Consider the following 21112-nt stretch of genomic DNA (forward strand, 5'->3'; position numbering starts at 1 on the left):
CATTAGCTCTGTTTCACTCTTTACTGATGTTGCCTGAGTGTTCATGTGTATGTTCATTTCAGGTGCTTGATGTTAGCTTATTTCTTTGCCCTTTTACATTAGAGTGATAATGTCTAGTTTACTTTATTTGTAATTGTACCTCATTCCCTACTCTACCAAATTATACAGTGCACCTGGTAATTTATATTTTTGCACAGTTGATATATATTGTCTGTTCTATTGCACGTACTTTGTACCATATACTGTTTAATTTTAAAAAGATGTATATTAGAAACAAACTATTCTACTAGACAGCTCAATCAGTGTATACAGTCATTTAATTCTGCAACTGTGTTCTTTTCATTTGTCTGAGTCATTTTTGTGGAGACACTTTTTTCAATGTTTTTAGATCTCTAAATATTAATGTATATTTGTTATGTTGCAATCATCGAGTCAATTTAGATTTAAACGCTCACCACTCACCAGGCACAGTTCTTCAGGAGCTCTACTGAAATAGTGAAACAGGGTGGTAGGTGCCTGGAATGCGTTGCCAGCAGAGGTAATAGAGGCAGGCACGGTAGATTCATCTGGACAGATGCATGCGTAGGTGGGGAGCAGAGGGATATAGAGGCTGAGGAATTCGGCAATAGGTTTAGACAGTGAATTTGGATCGGCTCAGGTTTGGAGGGCTGAAGGGCCTGTTCCTGGGCTGTAAATTTTCTTTATTCTTTGAAATACGTCAAACGGCCAGGCCACTATCAACCCACCCACCCCAAAGTCAACCCCAAATGTGCCAGAAGGTGAGGGGCGCTAGAACCAGGAACCTGTCTGCCTCATTTATATTGATAACAAATGTTGATGTCCTAAATAATACATTGCATATGCCATGATACAATTGGCATGGGTAGGCATATGGGAGTAGATAGGCATTTTCTTTGTGGCCGTGCTGGAAGAAGGTAGAGACCAAGGGAGCACCTCAATGCTGGACACACTGTATATATCTGGGCAACCTCCCCTGGAGGTCACTCCCACTTCTTTCTGTACCATCTGCCCTCCAAAACAGAAACATCACGGAAACAGACCCTTTGGTCCAACTCTCCCATGCCAACCAGATATCCGATATAAATCTAGTCCCATGTGGCCCATATCCCTCCAAACCTTTTCTATTCACATACCCATCCAGATGCCTTTTAAATGTTGTAATTGTACCAGCATCCACCACATCCTCTGGCAGCTCATTCCATACAGGCACCACCCTCTGTGTGAAAAAGTTGTCCCTTAGGTCCTTTTTAAACCTTTCCCCTATCACCTTAAACCTATGCTCTCCACTGCCCACGCTGGGAAAAGACTTTGACTATTCACCCTATCCATGCCTCTCATGATTTTATAAGCCTCTTTAAGTCACCCCTCAGCCTCCAAAGTTCCAGGAAAATAGCTCTGGCCTAATTAGCCTCTCCCTATAGCTCAAACAAATTTCTTCAGTTTTCTAATTTATACCTAAGATTTTGTACCTGGGTACCTTTGTTCATAGCTTTACAAGGACTGCAATACTGTACTTTGAACTTTGTTTCTTCATTTTTCTAAATGAAGGCTGTGTGAAAGCTTAACACAGGTCTTTAAGGGTTGGTTAGCTCAGTTGGCTGACCAGCTGGTTTGTAATGTAATATAACACCAACAATGTGGGCTCAATTCATGCATTGGCTGAAGCAACCATGAAGGTCTTACTTTCTCAACCTCTCTCTTCACCTGAGGCATGGTAACCCTCAGGTTAAACCGCCACCAGTCATATCTCTCTCTAATGACAGAGCTGCCTGATGGTCCACTAGGAATGTGGTGACTTTATCCTTTTTTTATTCGAAAGTTATTAAGTTGGCTAATGTGTGCACTTGACTGGTGCTGAATATAATAAATGAAACAATTTGTGTGAATGACATTATGGTCAACTGAATAAGTTATATCATTTTCATTTATTTGCACTTATAACATTGGGCGTGCTACAGACAGCTGTTCAAGTGCCTCATTTCTTCTCATCATGATCATAGCATATTACATGCATTAAAAAGTATAGCTACCAGTTATACATATTCTTAAACTAACACATCTATTCATGACAATATAAACTGGATAACTATGTATTATAATCCTTTGGCTATGCCCAGTTAGGGATGGTAAGTCGTGGATGATGTATCTACTTAGAGTCCTTATTACTACATTCAAGTATTTCCCTTTTAATATTCTATTTGGTGAGTAACAACTACATATCATTTAAGAGGAAGAGTTCAATGTTCTAGAATCTGCAGAATCAGATCTTTCATCATAGTCCTCCTCTGTATATATAGGCTGTTTGTTCACCATTGAACAGCTATCGTCAGCAATTGAAAGCCTTGGATCATTTGTAGGATGAGAGGAAAGGACTGGTGAACTGCGAAAGATACCAGCTGAGGTGTTTGGAAAAGGGGTGAGATACTGCGATCTAAGCTGGTACTGCTGCTGGAGTGTCATGGTGTTCCACAGAGCAACATCATTTGATATAAATGGACTTCCCTGGTTTCTACTCAAGCTGTTCCTCAGGACCAATGGATAACGAGGAGGTTGAGGAAATGGGTGTTGTATTGGCATGGTGAGCGGACTTGACATGACATTGCCAGGATCACTTGAGAATCTCAATGAATCTGGGACCCTGAAGGCTGACCCAACAGACCACTTAGAGGAGGCAACAGGGTAGGAACCAAAAGCATGTTCAAAAAATGCTTGTCCATTAGAAGATACAGAAAGGACATCCGGGGTTTCTGATGGTCTATCCGAGGCTAATGCTGAGCGACTTGACAGAAGAATTTCAATGGCACCAACAAGGTCACCCCCACAGCCTTTCAAAATCAGCTCAAGGACTGTTGCTTTGTGATTTGGAAATATTTTTTTCAGGACTTCGATGGGAGGTCTGTTACCTTTTAAAGAGAAAGGAATTGACAGAGTTCCAGATAGCCCCTCCATCACAAGTTGGTTTTGCTCCAGACTAAATTTGGAGCTTTCTGGTAAGGTCTCCAAGCTGTTGACATTCTTCTCAACTGGAAATCGCTCTTCATCAATTACTGCCATGTCAGGGCCTTCGCTTGGGTAGCTGTTCTTGCCTTTGACCAGATCTGGAGAATTTGTTTGCCTTGACTCTTTGTCGCTGTACGTTTCCACAGTCTCCTCTCCAGCTTGGCTGTCTAAACGTTCCTCACTTATATCTAAGGGGGAAAACAGGAAATGAACCTGATGTTAAATACCTTAAGGACCTTATCAGCATTCTAAATCAACCTAGCAATCTGCCTACTATTAAAGCATAAAATTGTCAAGAAACATTAAACTTAAAATAGTCATAATTTGTTGAGCTAATATATTGTTTTAGCTGGTTAAGACTATCATTTATTCATTCATGGAACGCTGGTGTCACTGGCTGGACCAGCATTTACTGCCTGTTCCTATTTGCCTTGAGAAAGTGGTGGTGAGACACCTTCTTGAACCATTGCAGTCCATGTGCTGTAGCTAAACCCACAATTTTGTCCAGAATTTTGACCCAGTGACAGTGAAGGAATGGTAATATTTTCCAAGTCAGGATGGTGAGTGGTTTGGAGGGGAGCTTAAAGGTGGTGGTGCTCCTATGTATTTGACTCCCTTGACCTTCCACAATGAAGTGGACATGGGTTTGAAAGATGGTATCTCAGACACTTTGATGAATTTGGCAGTTTGTCCTGTAGGTGATACAAGCTGCTGACCTTGAGCATCAGTGGTGGACAGTGAATATTTGTGAATGTAGAATAATAAATATGTAATTGTTTTTATTCCTCTGATCAGATTTTTTGATCAGTAAGACATTGGTTTTGCAAACAAAAAGAGATGCTAGGTCATAGCTAATGGATCTCATCCAATAAGAAGAAATATATTTTCAAACCAACCTGTTCAGGCATGTTATGATAATGTAAGGTTTGTAGCTCAGGTTGAGATTTAGGGTGTAGGTTTGCTCGCTGAGCTGTAGGTTTGATATCCAGACGTTTCGTTACCTGGCTAGGTAACATCATCAGTGGCGACCTCCAAGTGAAGTGAAGCTGTTGTCTCCTGCTTTCTACTTATATCTTTCTCCTGGATGGGGTTCCTGGGGTTTGTGGTGATGTCATTTCCTGTTCATTTTCTGAGGAGTTAATAGTTGGCATCTAGGTCTATGTGTTTGTTTATGGCGTTGTGGTTGGAGTGTCAGGCCTCTAGGAATTCTCTGGCATGTCTTTGCTTAGCCTGTCCCAGGATAGATGTGTTGTCCCAGTTGAAATGGTGGCTTTTTTTATCTGTGTGTAGGGCTACGAGGGAGAGAGGGTCGTGTCTTTTTGTGGCTAGCTGGTGTTAGCTAGTCTCCAGCTAGCCACTAAAAGACATGACCCTCTCTCCCTCGTAGCCCTACACATGGATAAAAAAAGCCACCTTTTCGACTGGGACAACACATCTATCCTGGGACAGGCTAAGCAAAGACATGCCAGAGAATTCCCAGACGTCTGGCACTCCAACCACAACGCCATAAACAAACACATAGATCTAGATGCCATCTATCAACCCCTCAGAAAACGAACAGGAAATGACATCACCACAAACCCCAGGAACCCCATCCAGGAGAAAGATATAAATAGAAAGCAGGAGACAACAGCTTCGCTTCACTTGGAGGTCGCCACTGATGATGTTACCTAGCCAGGTAATGAAACGTCTGGATATCAAACCTACAGCTCCACAAGCAAACCTACACCCTAAATGTTATGATAAACCAACAGGGTAGCTACAACAGGAACCCCAACTTCCTGGCCCACAGGGAGGCATACTATCACTGTCCCACACAATCCCATCAATTTACACAAACTGATCTATTTAGTAATTATTTCTTGATGACAATTATACAATTAGTGGCTAAACTTTTGTGATTTTTAAGGATTGTTCAGAGATGATTATCTCACATGGTATGCATTGATTTCTCCTGTGCCATAAACAGAAATCAGGCACTTAATGTATGTCAGGAAGGAGAAAGATTAAAAAGGGGAATACAATTCTTACCCATTCTCCTCCATGAGATTGTTCTCTGCCCTACACATTCTCAGTGTTTAACCACGATGAGCTTTTATTTTGTAATTGTTGCAAAAAATTAACACTGTGAATTAAATTATGTATTTGTATATATTATACAACAATTTTTTTTAAATTATGAACAGAAATTTGCTAACTGCTAAAGTAAAATTATATAAGACCATGAACATTTTATGCTACTCCAACACTGAGTTCAGCAAAGAAGTAAATATTGTAATTCACAGTTTTGCTGCAGTATCCAGTTCCAAAACTGGATTCGTTCTCAGCACTTATTCACATCCCCCATGGCTCTGTGTTATTGCTCTTATCAAAACATGACCTGACATTAAGAACAAGCAAAACAAATACATAACTTCCAACAGTGCAACATGAACACATATGAACACCAACTAACATACCCATCTCACACCATCTGTCATGTCACCTGCAGGAAAGGTGAAAAAATAAGGTCAATCCCCCTAACTGAACAAAACTAGTCTAGTGCATCACATAAAGATTGAAACAATGAGTTAAAGAACTTGTAAATGGACTGTTGCTTTAAGATACGATATAAAACAATCAGGTCACATTTCCATCCATCTGCCAACACACTCAGTTGAGTTGACATGGCATGTAGTTCATCAAAATTGGAAGCAAATCTTCCTTTCTTCAACTCTTGTGTATTTTCTAATTCCACAAATGTATTTATTTTTCACTCAGGGTATTCCAAGTTATACAGTGTTCTATGCATTAAAATAATCCAGGCCTTCAAGTTGCTCAGTCATTTCAGCGAAAACGTACCATAAATTCAGAAAGGGTTCCTCTGGCATCCTCAAACCCAACTGAAACCTGCTGATTTCAGACCAGTCTTAGGGTTTAACAACCAGGATAGTCTCATGAGGTGAAGTCTCCACGGGATGAAGTCTCTTTCAAAGCTGTCAATGTAAAGGAGTCTGGGATTGGGTGAGTTAGTGGGAGGGATTGTGTGATGCTGAGGAAGATACAGCTATAATGAGAGTTCCTGTATCCTGGTCCACAGTTTGGATAGATAGAGTCATAGGGTCATAGAGATGTCAGGTTCACTGGTCTATAGTTCTCTGGCTTTTCCTTACCGCCTTTCTTAGATAGTGGCACCACGTTTGCCAACCTCCAGTCTTCTGGCACCTCACCTGTGACTATCGACGACACAAATATCTCAGCAAGAGGCCCAGCAATCACTTCCCTCGCTTTCCACAGAGTTCTCGGGTTCACCTGATCATCATCTTCACAGCAATAAATTTTCATCAGCTGTATTTGGTCAAAAGCAAAGTTTTAGGGACTAATTTCCTGTTGAGTCTGGTCTGATTTGTTTTTAGTTAATCCTTACTCCATTTCCTGGTCTGGTCTTCCTTTGGATACATTCCTTGGATCTTCAGTGGGAGGTCTCTTTGGGAAATGATCGCCACAGATGCACATTAAATAAACAAAGCTTCTCTCCCTATCCTTAACCACTTCAATTTTAGTACAGGAAGTATTAGAAGTCCAAATTATCTATTTTTTTTTCTCCCTGATATCTGCTGAGGCCAGATCTTTGTGTTTTATCTGGGCCCTGGTAGATACAGAGTTCATTTATAAACCCTACATAAAGCAATGCTTAACTTCGGAATGACAGAGCAAAAATCTGAAGGACTTGTAATTTTCCAGTACAGGTGGAATACCGAAATTAATTCTGATTACATAATTACAGGATAGCTGTTATTGCCTTTGAAAGGATACAGATATAATGAAAGATGGTCTTTGGAACTTAAGATATAAGGAACGGTTAAGGCATTTGTGCTTACTTCATTTGAAAACATGAAAACTGTTGGTGATCCAATTGAGATTTTGCAATTCTGAAGTAAATTGATAAAATCCATCAGCAAAGCTTCCTCATTTCTTCCCAAATGACATCGGTCATCCCGTGCTTTCTGAAAAGCTGCCAAATGATGGCAGTTTATTCTGTGGTTGATAACTTAAAGGAACAAATAGCTTGCAAAAGAAATAATTCTGTCAGCATGGACAACATTCATATTGGAGTGCTGGAGCTGAAAGCCTTCTACTAAATCAGTCAAAAGCTGCTGGTTAGTAGAATCAGGGCCAGGGGACCAACAGTCAGATAATTTCATTTCATTTTTTTGAAGATTCTCCTTTGGCCAAATGGAGCATTCCTAAGACCATAGGACCATTAGAAATAGGAACTGGAGTAGGTTATTCAGCCCATCAAAGCTGAAAATGTGTTGCTGGAAAAGCACAGCAGGTCAGGCAGCATCCAAGGAACAGGAGAATCGACATTTCGGGCAGAAGCCCTATTCAGCCCATCAAGCCTGCTCCACCATTCAATAGGATCATGGCTGATCAAATTGTTCTCTCGTACTTTCCCTGGAACTCTTGATTCCCAGACTGATAAGAATCTATCTTTCTCAGCCTTAAATATACACAAGAACCCAGCCTCTCTGTGGTAAAGACTCAGAGCCTTCTAAGAGATGGGAAGGCAATGGCCTTGTGGTATTATCACTGAATCATTAATCCAGAGACTCAGATAATGTTCTGGGGACCAGGCTTCACAGCAGATGGTGGAATTTGAATCCAATTAAAATAATCTGGACTGTGAATCTGTTGTTGATTGTTGGAAAAACCTGTCTGGCTCATTAATGTTCTTCCTTCCATTGTCTGGCCAACATGTGGGAGCAGCGGCCGAGGAAAAACGAAGGTAAGACAGTTTGTTCCAAAATTACTTACCTGTAGCGGGCAGCGGAAGTGAGGTTGGAGCGCATAGCTGGGCGGGAAGGCAAGTGATTAGTATTTGAGTGGGTGTGTTCTAGACCCCAGGTCCTACTTTCGTAGAGCCTCCCTCCCACCCTCCTCCTCTAACCTAACTTTAAAGTCCACAGGTTATTGACTCAGTGTTCTTGTTTTTGGAGACAGTGTACAGTCATGGCAGCACAGGCGGTGGAATGTTCCTCCTGCAGGATGTTTGAGGTAGGGGTGACCACCGATACTCCTGCCGACTTCGTGTGCAGGAAATGCAGTCAGATCCTGATCCTCACCGAACGAGTTAGGGAACTGGAACTGGAGCTGGATGAGCTGAGGATTATTCGAGAGGCTGAGAGGGTGATCGATAGAAGCTACAGGGACATAGTTACGCCAGAGAACAGAGGTAGCTGGGTAACAGTTAGAGGTGGGAAGGGGAAGAAACAGGCAGTGCAGGGTTCCCCTGTAGTCGTTCCCCTAAAAAATAAGTATGCAGCTTTGGAAACTGTTGGGGGGGACAGCCTTGCAGGTGTAAGCTGCAGTGAAGGGGTCTGTGGCTCTGAGATTCAGAAGGGAAAGGGGGAGAAGAAGAGAGCGCTAGTTATAGGGGACTCTCTAGTTAGAGGGACGGACAGGCGGTTCTGTGGACATGGGCGAGACTCTCGGATGGTTTGTTGCCTCCCGGGTGCTAGGGTCCGAGACGTCTCGGACCGTGTCTTCAGAATCCTTAAGGGGGAGGGTGTGCAGCCAGAAGTCGTGGTACACATTGGCACCAACGACATAGGTAGGAAGAGGGGCGGGGAGGTCATTCAAGAGCTCAAGGAGTTAGGCTGGAAGCTAAAAGCTAGGACAGACAGAGTCGTCATCTCTGGGTTGTTGCCGGTGCCACGTGACAGAGAGGCAAAGAATAGGGAGAGAGTGCAGTTGAACACGTGGCTGCAAGGATGGTGTAGGAGGGAGGGCTTCAGATATTTGGACAATTGGACTGCATTCTGGGGAAGGTGGGACCTGTATAAACAGGACGGGTTGCACCTGAACCAGAAGGGCACCAATATCCTGGGGGGTAGGTTTGCTAGCACTCTTCGGGGGGGTTTAAACTAATTTGGCAGGGGGATGGGATCCGGACTTGTAGTCCAGCAAGTAAGCTAGCTGTGTGTCAGGATGTCCAAGACTGTAGGGAGGCTGTGGAGAAGGTAGCACTGACAGGGACTACTTACGGACACAGAGATGGGCTCAAGTGCGTATACTTCAATGCAAGGAGTATCAGAAATAAGGTGGGTGAACTTAAGGCGTGGATCGGTACCTGGGACTACGATGTTGTAGCCATCACGGAAACATGGATAGATGAGGGACAGGAATGGCTGTTGGAGGTTCCTGGGTACAGATGTTTCAGTAAGATTAGGGAGGGTGGTAAAAAAGGAGGGGGGGTGGCATTGCTAATTAGAAATGGTATAACGGCTGCAGAAAGGAAGTTTGAGGGGGATCTGCCTCTGGAGGTAGTATGGGCTGAAGTCAGAAATAGGAAAGGTGCAGTCACCTTGTTGGGTGTTTATTATAGGCCCCCCAATAGCAGCAGAGATGTGGAGAAACAGATTGGGAAACAGATTTTGGAAAGGTGCAGAAGCCACAGGGTCGTAATCATGGGCGACTTCAACTTCCCAAATATTGATTGGAAGCTCTTTAGATCAAGTAGATTGGATGGGGCGGTGTTTGTGCAGTGTGTCCAGGAAGCTTTTCTAACGCAGTATGTAGATTGTCCAACCAGAGGGGAGGCCATATTGGATTTGGTACTCGGTAACGAACCGGGACAAGTGGTGGGCTTGTTAGTGGGTGAACATTTTGGTGATGGCGACCACAATTCTGTGACTTTCACCTTGGTTATGGAGAGAGATAGGTGCACACAACAAGGAAGTTTCTACAATTGGGGGAAGGGAAATTACGATGCTGTAAGACAGGATTTGAGGAGCATACGTTGGGAGCATAGGCTGTCAGGGAAGGATGTGGTGGAAATGTGGGACTTTTTCAAGGAGCAGATACGACGTGTCCTTGATATGTATGTACCGATCAGGCAGGAAAGAAATGGTCGTGTGAGGGAGCCTTGGTTGACGAGGGAGGTTGTATGTCTAGTAAAGAGGAAGAAAGAGGCTTACATAAGGTTGAGGAAACAAGGTTCAGACAGAGCAGTGGAGGGATACAGGATAGCCAGAAGGGACCTGAAGAAAGGGATTAGGAGAGCTAAGAGAGGGCATGAAAAATCCCTGGCGGATAGGATCAAGGATAACCCCAAGGCATTCTATGCGTATGTGAGAAACCTGAGAATGACGAGAACGAGGGTAGGTCCGATCAAGGACAGTGGTGGGAGACTGTGTATTGAGTCGGAAGAGATAGGAGAGGTCTTGAACAAGTACTTCTCTTCAGTATTTACGAACGAGAGGGACTGTATTGTTGAAGAGGAGAGTGTGAAACGGACTGATAAGCTAGAAGAGATATCTGTTAGGAAGGAAGATGTGTTGGACATTTTGAACAACTTGAGGATAGACAAGTCCCCCGGGCCTGACGGGATATATCCTAGGATTATGTGGGAAGCAAGAGAGGAAATTGCAGTACCGTTGGCAATGATCTTCTCGTCTTCACTGGCAACGGGGGTGGTACCAGGGGACTGGAGAGTAGCGAATGTTGTGCCCCTGTTCAAAAAAGGGAATAGGGATAACCCCGGGAATTACAGGCCAGTTAGTCTTACTTCTGTGGTAGGCAAAGTAATGGAAAGGGTACTGAGGGATAGGATTTACGAGTATCTGGAACGGCACTGCTTGATTAGGGACAGCCAGCACGGATTTGTGAAGGGTAGGTCTTGCCTTACAAGTCTTATTGAATTCTTCGAGGAGGTGACCAAGCATGTGGATGAGGGTAGAGCAGTGGATGTAGTGTACATGGATTTTAGTAAGGCATTTGATAAGGTTCCCCATGGTAGGCTTATGCGGAAAGTCAGGAGGCATGGGATAGAGGGAAATTTGGCCAATTGGATAGAAAACTGGCTAACCGGTCGAAGTCAGAGAGTGGTAGTAGATGGTAAATATTCAGCATGGAGTCCAGTTACAAGTGGAGTTCCGCAGGGATCAGTTCTGGGTCCTCTGCTGTTTGTAATTTTTATTAATGACTTAGATGAGGGAGTCGAAGGGTGGGTCAGTAAATTTGCAGATGATACAAAGATAGGTGGAGTTGTGGACAGTGAGGAGGGCTGTTGTCAGCTGCAGAGGGACGTAGATATGATGCAGAGCTGGGCTGAGGAGTGGCAGATGGAGTTCAACCCTGCCAAGTGTGAAGTTGTCCATTTTGGAAGAACAAATAAGAATGCGGAATACAGGGTTAATGGTAGGGTTCTTGGTCAGTTGGAGGAACAGAGGGATCTTGGGGTCTATGTACATAGATCTTTGAAGGTTGCCACTCAGGTGGATAGAGTTTGTAAGAAGGCCTATGGAGTATTATCGTTCATTAGCAGAGGGATTGAATTCAAGAGTCGTGAGGTGATGTTGCAGCTGTACAGGACTTTGGTTAGGCCACATTTGGAGTACTGTGTGCAGTTCTGGTCACCTCACTTTAGGAAAGATGTGGAAGCTTTGGAGAGGGTGCAGAGAAGATTTACCAGGATGTTGCCTGGAATGGAGAGTAGGTCGTACGAGGATAGGTTGAGAGTTCTCGGCCTTTTCTCGTTGGAACGGCGAAGGATGAGGGGTGACTTGATAGAGGTTTATAAGATGATCAGAGGAATAGATAGAGTAGACAGTCAGAAACTTTTTCCCCGGGTACAACAGTGTGTTACAAGGGGACATAAATTTAAGGTGAAGGGTGGAAGGTATAGGGGAGATGTCAGGGGTGGGTTCTTCACCCAGAGAGTGGTGGGGGCATGGAATGCGCTGCCCGTGGGAGTGGTAGAGTCAGATTCATTGGCGACCTTTAAGCGGCATTTGGATAGGTACATGGATGGGTGCTTAATCTAGGATAGAAGTTCGGCACAACATCGTGGGCCGAAGGGCCTGTTCTGTGCTGTATTGTTCTATGTTCTATGTTCTATGTGACTCTAGATTGGAGTCCTTCTCGCACAGTGCTTTAAGGAACATCTCTGGGACACCCGCAGCAATCAACCCCACCGTCCCGTGGCCCAACATTTCAACTCACCCTCCCACTCTGCCGAGGACATAGAGGTCCTGGGCCTCTTCCACCACCACTCCCTCACCACCCGAGGCCTGGAGGAAGAACACCTCATGTTTCGCCTTGGAACACTTCAACCCCAGGGACTTCACCAGTTTCCTCATTTCCCCTCCCCCCACCTTACCCCAGTTCCAACATTTCAGTTCAGCACCATCTTCATGACCTGTCCTACCTGTCAATCTCCCTTCCCACCTATCCGCTCTGCCCTCCTCTCTGATCTATCACCTTCATCCCCACCCCCACCCACCTATTGTACTCTTTGCTGCCTTCTCCCCAGCCCCACCCTCCCCCCCATTTAATTCTCACCCTGGAGGTTCCCTGCCTTCACATTCCTGATGAAGGGCTTTTACCCGAAACGTCAATTTTCCTGCTCCTCGGATGCTGCCTGACCTGCTGTGCTTTTCCAGCACCACTCTAATCTAGACTCTGATTTCCAGCAACTGCAGTCCTCACTTTTGCCTGCATGTAACTCTAGACCCACTGCAATCTGGTTGAGTCTCAACTGCCCTCTGAAATGGCCTAGCAAACCACTCAGTTGTATCAATTGCTACAAAGTTTCAAGAAAGAAATGAAACCAGACAGATCACCTATCACCAATAAGGACAGCAGTAGAATCAGCCTTGTTAATTCTGAGGGCTAGTGCCAAAATTGGGACAGTTGTCTCATAGACTAGGCAAGCAATAGCCTGACATAATCATACTTACAGTATCATACCATATAGACAATGTCCCAGACATCACCATCACTATCTCTAGATAGTGTTCTGTCCCAATGGCAGGGCAGACCCAGCAGAGGGGGCAGCAAGTTATTAATACATATTGTAATCTTTGTGGTCCCAGCCTTGATCCCTGTGGAATCCCACTAGTCATGAGTTGCCAAATTTGAAAAAGAACTCCTTATTCCCATTCGCGATCTCCTGCCCATAAGCCAATTCTCTGTCCACATCAGTATAGTACCTCCAACACCGTAGGCTCTTACCTTTTGACTTAACCTTTTGTGAGGTATCATGTTGAACACCCTTTTGAAAGTCCAATTACAAGATAGGCCCTGGTTTCCTTCTATCCAAGTTGGTTGAGACTTCCTCAAAAAGCGCTAATAAATAAATCAGATATGATTTCCCTTTCATGAAGCCATGCTGATTCTGTGTGATTCAATTGTGATTTTTCAAATGAGCTGCTATTGCTTCTTTAATAATTGATTCCATAACTTTTCCCAACAATAACTGTTAGGCTACTCAGCCTATAGTTACCCACTTTTTGCCTTCCTCCCTTTTTGAATAAGATGTCATATTGCCAGTATTCCAATTCTCCAGTACTTCTTTTAAAATCCAAGGAACTTTGGAAAATTACAACTAGTACATCCACTATCTCCGAGCATACTTCTTTCGGTACCCTAGAATGCAATCCATCAGGGCTGGGGGATTTATCTACCTTTAGCACCAATGGTTTGTCTGATATTACTTTAGTGATGGTGATAGTACTTAATTCCTAACCCATATACTTTAGCATTAATGAGATGTTCAAAGCATCTTCGTTGTAAAGACTGATGCAAAATATCTGTTTAACTCCTCTGCCATTTCCTTGTTTCCTCATAACTATTGCATAGATTAATTTGCTATGTTCACTTTCACCACTTTCTTCCTTTTTATATTAAAAAAAGCTCATTGTCCACTTTACGTCCCTCACTAGTTTGCCATCATAGTTTATTTTCTTCTTCTTCATTATCCTCCTATCCCTACTTTGCTGAACTCTGAATTTACCCCAGTCTTCAAGGCTATCATTGACTTTTGCTTCCATATATGCTTTTTCTTTCAATTTAATACTTCCCTTAACTTCCTTAGTTAAACATAGTTGGTTTATTCACCTCGTAGAGTCTTTCCTTCTTACTGCAGTTTATTTTTGCTGAGTCATGAATTACCTTCTTTTAATATCTGTCACTGATTACTCATTGTCTTTCCTGCGAACTTATTTGCCAGTCCACTTGAGCTAACTCCATTCTCTTTTCATTGCATTTCCCATTATGTAAGTTAAATACAATTGTTTCTGACCCAAGCTGCTCAATCTCAGACTGAATATTAAATTCTCTGATGTTATGATCACGACTTCCTAAGGGATCTTTAACTCTGAGGTCATTTATTAAACCAGCCTCATTACTCATTACCAGATCCAAGGAAGCCTGTTCCCTGGTTGGCTGCATGGCATATTGCTTTAGGAAACTATCCCTAACGCACGCCATGATTTCATTGTCAAAGCCAACCCTTCCAACTTGATTAACTTAATCCATCTGAAGATTAATGTCCTCCATAATTATTGTTCTATTCTTTTACACACCAACATTATGGGTGGCATGGTGGCTCAGTGGCTAGCACTGCTGCCTCACAGCGCCAAGAACCTGGGTTTGCTTTAAGACTCGGTTGACTGGCTGTGTGGAGTTTGCACATTCTCCCCATATCTGCATGAGTGTGCTCTGGTTTCCTGCCACAATCCAAAGATGTGCAGGATAGGTGAATTGGCCATGCTAAATTGCCCATAGTGTTCAGGGGTGTGTGGGTTAGGGGTAAATGTAGAGTGGTTAGGGGAATGGGTTTGGGTGGGATACCCTTCAGAGGGTTGGTGTGGACTTGTTGGGCTGAAGGGCCTGTTTCCACACTGTAGGGATTCTATTATATGTCGATTTATAGCTTTTCCTACAAAGTGACTACTGTTTGGGGGCCTGTACACTTCTTCTTTCCCTTTCACCCAAATGGACCTTACATCATCTGAGCCTAGACCGTCTCTCACAAACATCTTCAGCTCCCCTCTTATTAACAGTGCTACCCCACCATCTTTTCCCTCCCTCGTACCTTTCTGAAAGGTCAAATATCCCTCAACATTAGGTTCTCAGTTTGGATCTCTTGATCTTTTGATTCTTGATTGTTCTGATTCACAAGGAAGCATGAGTGCCCTCTATCAGACTTCCTCACTTTCTCCAACTGTGATCATAAGGAGATTTCAAACTCTTCACTTACCATTTCATCTTGTAGTTTCTTAACTTCCCAGTTCCCAAGTCTCAGTCTCCACCTAATCCCCACTAGCATCAGGAAGCAAATCAGCTTCTAATGCTGGGAATAATATTTGGCCCAACTCTATGCTGGTGATGTTCTGGGTGTTTCCCTCCCGCTCCAGTTACATTCTGAAAAAAAATTGCTGAGCTTCTGTTTATTTTACTGGTTCAATCCTAGCTCAGGTTAAAATTAGTGTTAAATGTACACTTCAAGTTTAATATTGGGCAAAGTGAAAACTGCTTCAAATCATATGTGTCCACCATAACTGTCCTTTCAAATAACTTTCTAAACCAATGAACAGGTTTCTGGAGACAAAGCAGAGTTCACATTTCAGGTCCAATGACTCTTCTTCAGAATTGGCCCTTCTCAGAATGAATATTGGCTTGTTTATTGTTTAAAGCAAATCTTCATAACTAGATAGTGTTCAGTTTTTGTCCTAACTGAAATCTAAGGGGATGGTTTGCCTGCCTGCTACAGTATTGATATCTATGGACTGGCAATCAGATAGGTTCAATGGATGACTAATCTATTTTGGTGGACATTGAAGACTAAAAGCAGCCCATGAAGCTGATGATTTAACATGTTAGATGTACCATATGATTGCCTCTCAATGCCGGTATTATCAAAGGAGTGGTGAAGCAGAATATTAATACTTATATACCTTTCAGTTTATACCAAAGTGCTTAATAACCAATGAAAAATATTCTACAGTCTTGTCACTGGAAATTACTATCATTGCACATTGCATCATGTAGCTCATATTGGTAAAATTTGTAAATCATGATTGTCACAAATATTTGCCTGTACTAAACAACCAATAGATAGTTTCAAACATTTGTTATTTTATAATTGATTTTAATTTAATGATTATCTTCTTTATTTTGCATTAATTTAAATTGATTCTGAGTTGTGATTTCTAATAACTTGAAGTAAGTTTCTGAGCTTCGTCTATCTATTCCACTTAAGAACAAGTTAAATTTTTTGGAAACAGTAGAGACAGATGGCACTGCCAGTCCGTGAGGCGGCCAGGTCTGTCAATTAAAAGTTGGCGTGGAGGCAAAGCGGAAGAGTCGGACATCGCACAGAGCCGTGGTAATAGGGGACTCCATAGTGAGAGGAACTGACCGGGGTTTTTGTGGCAGCAGGCAGGACTTAAGGATGGTGTGCTGCCTTCCTGGTGCCAGGGTTAAAGACATCACAGACAGAGTGCAGGAAATCCTCAAGGATGAAGGTGAAGAGTAGAGGTGGTGGTACATGTCGGCACAAATAATGTGGGGAAGAAGAGGAGGAACATACTACAGCGGGACTTTGGAGAACTAGGAAGAAGGCTGAAAAGCAGGACGTCCAGGGTGGTTATCTCCGGTTTGCTTCCAGTTCCTCGGGCTGGAGAGGCCAGAAACAGGGAGATAATGGACTTGAACGTGTGGCTGGGGAACTGGTGCAGGAAGCAAGGATTTAAATTCTTGGATCACTGGGGTATGTTTTGTGGTAAGCATAAATTCTACAAGAGAGATGGTTTGCACCTTAATAGGTGAGGGGCCAGCATTCTGGTAGGCAGGTTTGCTACTGAAACACAACTATGTTTAAACTAAGTAGCGGTAGGTGGGTGGGGTGGGGGGGCGGGGGGAAACTGGATGTTTAAGAAGGAAATTGAAGGGAAAGTTAGAACAAGGGAAGTCAAGAAAGACAACTGTATCAATGAGGCAGAAAACTCAAAATGGGATCATGCTGTAAGGTTGAGTGAAATAGGAGTTGATGGGAAGGGTGAGGGCAGTAACAAATTAAAAATACTATATATGAATGCACGAAGCATTAGAAATAAGATGGATGAGTTTGAGGCTCTTTTGGAAATTGGCAGATACGATATTGTGGGGATAACTGAGACGTGGCTTCAAGTGGACAGGGCCTGGGAAATGAATATTCAAGGCTACACGTGCTATCGTAAGGACAGACTGACAGATAGAGGGGGTGGGGTGGCCATGTTGGTAAGGGATGATATTCAGTCCCTTGCGCAGGGGGACCCTGAATCAGGGGATGTAGAGTCAGTGTGGATAGAGCTGAGAAATACTAAGGGTAAAAATAATCCTCTTGGGAGTCATCTACAGGTCCCCAAACAGTAGTCTGGATGTCGGATGTAAGTTAAATCAGGAGCTGAAATTGCCTGTCGCAAAGATGTTACTAAAGTTGTTATGGGGGATTTCAACATGCAGGTAAACTGGGAGAATCAGGATGGTATTGGACCTCAAGAAAGAGACTTTGTGGAGTGCCTCAGAGGTGGATTCTTAGAACAGCTGGTGCTGGAGCCTACCAGGGAGAAGGCAATACTGGATCTGGTATTCTGGAACCTCGAAGTGAAGGAGCCATTGGGAAGTAGTGACCATAATACAATAAGCTTCAATCTGCAATTTGAGAGGGACAGGGTACAATCGGAAGTGACAATATTTCAGTTGAATAAAGGGAACTATGGAGATATGAGGGAGGAGCTGGCCAAAGTTCAATGGTGCAATACCTTAGCAGGGATGACAGTGGAGGAACAATGGCAGATATTTCTGTGTATAATGCAGAAGATGCAGGATCAGTTCATTCCAAAAAGGAAGAAAGATCCTATGAGGAGGCATGGGTGGCCGTGGCTGACGAGGGAAGTTAAGAAACATATAAAGTCAAAAGAGAAAAAGTATAACATAGCAAAGATGAGTGGGAAAATGGAGGACTGGGAAGCTTTTAAAGAACAACAGAGGATTACTAAGAAGGAAATACGCAGAGAAAAAATGAGGTACGAAGGTAAACTGGCCAAATATATAAAGGAGGATAGTCAAAGTTTTTTTAGGTATGTGAAAGGCAAAAAAATGCTTAAGACTAAAATTGGGCCCTTGAAGACAGAAACAGGGGACTATATTACGGGGAACAAAGAAATGGCAGAAGAGTTGAATTGGTATTTCAGATCTGTGTTCACTGGGGAAGACACAAGCAATCTCCCTGAGGTAACAGTGGCTGAAGGACCTGAACTTAAGGGAATTTATATTTGCCAGGAGTTGGTGTTGGAGAGACTGTTAGGTCTGAAGGTTTATAAGTCCCTGGGGCCTGATGGTCTACATCCCAGGGTACTGAAGGAGGTGGCTTGAGAAATTGCGGATGCGTTGGTGATTATTTTCCAGAGTTCGATAGATTTGGGATCAGTTCCTGTGGATTGGAAGGTGGCTAATGTTATACCACTTTTTAAGAAAGGTGTGAGAGAGAAAACAGGAAATTATAGACCAGTTAGTCTGACCTCAGTGGTGAGAAAGATGCTGGAGTCTATTATAAAGGATGAAATTACGTCACATCTGAATAGTAGTAACAGGGTAGGTCAGAGTCAGCATAGAGTTATGAAGGGGAAATCATGCTTGACTAATCTACTGGAATTTTTTGAGGATGTAACTCTGAAGATGGACGAGGGAGATCCAGTAGATGTAGTGTACCTGGACTTTCAGAAAGCTTTTGATAAAGTCCCACATAGGAGGTTAGTGAGCAAAATTAGGGTGCATGGTATTGGGGGCAAAGTACTAACTTGGATTGAAAATTGGTTGGCTGATAGGAAACAAAGAGTAGTGATAAATGGCTCCATTTCAGAATGGCAGGCAGTGACCAGTGGGGTTGTTAATGATATAGAAGATGGTATTAGCAATAACATTAGCAAATTTGCTGATGAAACTAAGCTCGGTGGCAGGGTGAAATGAGATGAGGATGTTAGGAGATTACAGAGTAACCTGGACAAGTTAGATGAGTGGGCAGATGCATGGCAGATGCAGTTTAATGTGGATAAATATATGGTTATCCACTTTGGTGGCAAGAACAGGAAGGCAGATTACTACCTCAATGGAGTCAAGTCAGGTAAAGGGGCAGTACAACGAGATCTAGGTGTTCTTGTACACCAGTCAATGAAGGTAAGCATGCAGGTACAGCAGGTAGTGAAGAAGGCTAGTAGCATGCTGGCCTTCATAACAAGAGGGATTGAGTATAGAAGCAAAGACATTTTTCTGCAGCTGTACAGGGCCCTGGTGAGACCACACCTGGAGTACTGTGTGCAGTTCTGGTCTCCAAATTTGAGGAAAGACATTCTGGCTATTGAGGGAGTGCAGCGAATGTTCACGAGGTCAATTCCTGGAATGACGGGATTACCTTACACTGAAAGACTGGAGCAACTGGGCTTGTATACCCTTGAGTTTAGAAGACTGAGAGGGGATCTGATTGAGACATATAAGATTATTAAAGGATTGGACACTCTGGGGACAGGAAACATGTTTCCGCTGATGGGTGAGTGCCGAACCAGAGGACACAGCTTAAAAATACGGAGTAGACCATTTAGGACAGAGATGAGGAGAAACTTCTTCACCCAGAGAGTGGTGGCTGTGTGGAATGCTCTGCCCCAGAGGGCAGTGGAGGCCCAGTCTCTGGATTCATTTAAGAAAGAGTTGGATAGAGCTCTCAAGGATTGTGGAATCAAGGGTTATGGAGATAAGGCAGGAACAGGATACTGATTAAGGATGATCAGCCATGATCATATTGAATGGTGGTGCAGGCTCGAAGGGCAGAATGGCCTACTCCTGCACCTATTGTCTATTGTCTATTAATATTTTGTTTGCATCAGGGTGGTGCTTTAGTAACAATTTTCCTCTGGACTTTATACAGTAGATTTTGATAATTTGACCTTACTGGTCATTTTCTTTACACTTAAATTTGCTACGGTGCTGCATCATCATTAGCACTCAAATCCGTTTTCAGTTAGAGCCTACAATTAAATACATTGCATCAAGTATCATCTGAAAATGGATTTCACAACCTTAGGTCAACCTCCAGAGTGTGGCAACATTCCAGCCATAAATCCCAGTTCCCTGTTTGTTTATTAAGTTTAAGTCTCATGCTGATCAGGCATTGATAGTGTAAGCATTCCCAAATTGTTTCCAAGATTCCCTTGTCCTATCCAATATGTATTTATTTATTAAAAATGTGTTTTTGATCAAAGTGCACTATTTAATATAACTGAATTTCTGTTGGATTCTCTTGATTTCCCATCACAGGTTTATCAGAGGTATTCCAGGCTCTCTGTGAAGTTGCATTTTTGGCTGCTAATGCTATTTCCCTGGAGATTCCATTGATCGTGTATTAATGTTATAGTGGTAGATTGAAACTTCCAAATGTGCTGTAGATTAGGTGCGTTCATGGGAAATGTAGGGTTACAGGGTAAAGGGATAGGTTGGTGTGGGATTCTCTTTGGAGGGTCAGTGTGGACTTGTTGGGCTGAATGACCTACTTCCACACTGTCTGGATTCTATGAAATAAATAACCAGATGCCAATGGATAGAAAGTAGTGAAAGAGAGATTTTCTAGAATATCTGACTTAGAGGAATTTGAGGCAAAGTAATGTTCCATTAGAGAAAAGGGAGTGAAATTTTGTTTGGATGGATAGAAAATAAAGGAAAGAAGTTATTGAGCAAAATACACAGAAATAACCTTATGAAGGGCAAATACTATTGTGGAAGACAGAAAGAGTGTTATATGACAGAAAATGAAGATACATTATTGGGAGTGAGGAGACTATCAATACCTTCACTAGGTGCGAAACAAAAGTGGTTACATTTAGAAATGACCATAGTCTATTTATAAACAATGTACCTTAACTTATGAAATGAAATGTCTTGGGACGCTCACTAATATATTGCAACCGAACCATCAGCTTGTGCTGTTAAATAGCACCTTGATATGTAGAATTCTGAGATTTTAAGATACCATGTTCCAGAATTAATTTTATTATGAAACCTACAAACTATTGGTTTTGATTGAATGGAATAATGATTATCATCATAATGAGTTATAGGCATTAAGATGATCCAATTATATGTTAAGTAAGAATGATATAAAACATCTATTTGTCATCTATTTGTTCTGAAGAAGGGTCACTGGATTTAAAGCATTAACTCTGTTTTTCTCTTCCCAGATGCTACCAGACCTACTGAGTTTCTCCAACAATTTCTGTTTTTTGTTTGTGTCACT

At 42.7% G+C, this 21112-nt stretch overlaps 1 protein-coding gene across 1 annotated transcript in view; it reads right to left on the bottom strand.

The window, feature by feature from the left end:
- Positions 1 to 1927: 1927 nt before the first annotated feature.
- Positions 1928 to 21112, bottom strand: part of dmrt3a (doublesex and mab-3 related transcription factor 3a) — a 28507-nt gene continuing 9322 nt past the window's right edge. The window contains exon 2 of the mRNA XM_072590736.1: positions 1928 to 3209. Coding sequence (XP_072446837.1) covers positions 2245 to 3209 — 965 coding nt within the window. The 3' untranslated portion in view covers positions 1928 to 2244. The remainder of the gene's footprint in view (positions 3210 to 21112) is intronic.

This window comes from Chiloscyllium punctatum, chromosome 2, assembly GCF_047496795.1.
Source record: "Chiloscyllium punctatum isolate Juve2018m chromosome 2, sChiPun1.3, whole genome shotgun sequence".
Taxonomy (NCBI): Eukaryota; Metazoa; Chordata; class Chondrichthyes; order Orectolobiformes; family Hemiscylliidae; genus Chiloscyllium; species Chiloscyllium punctatum.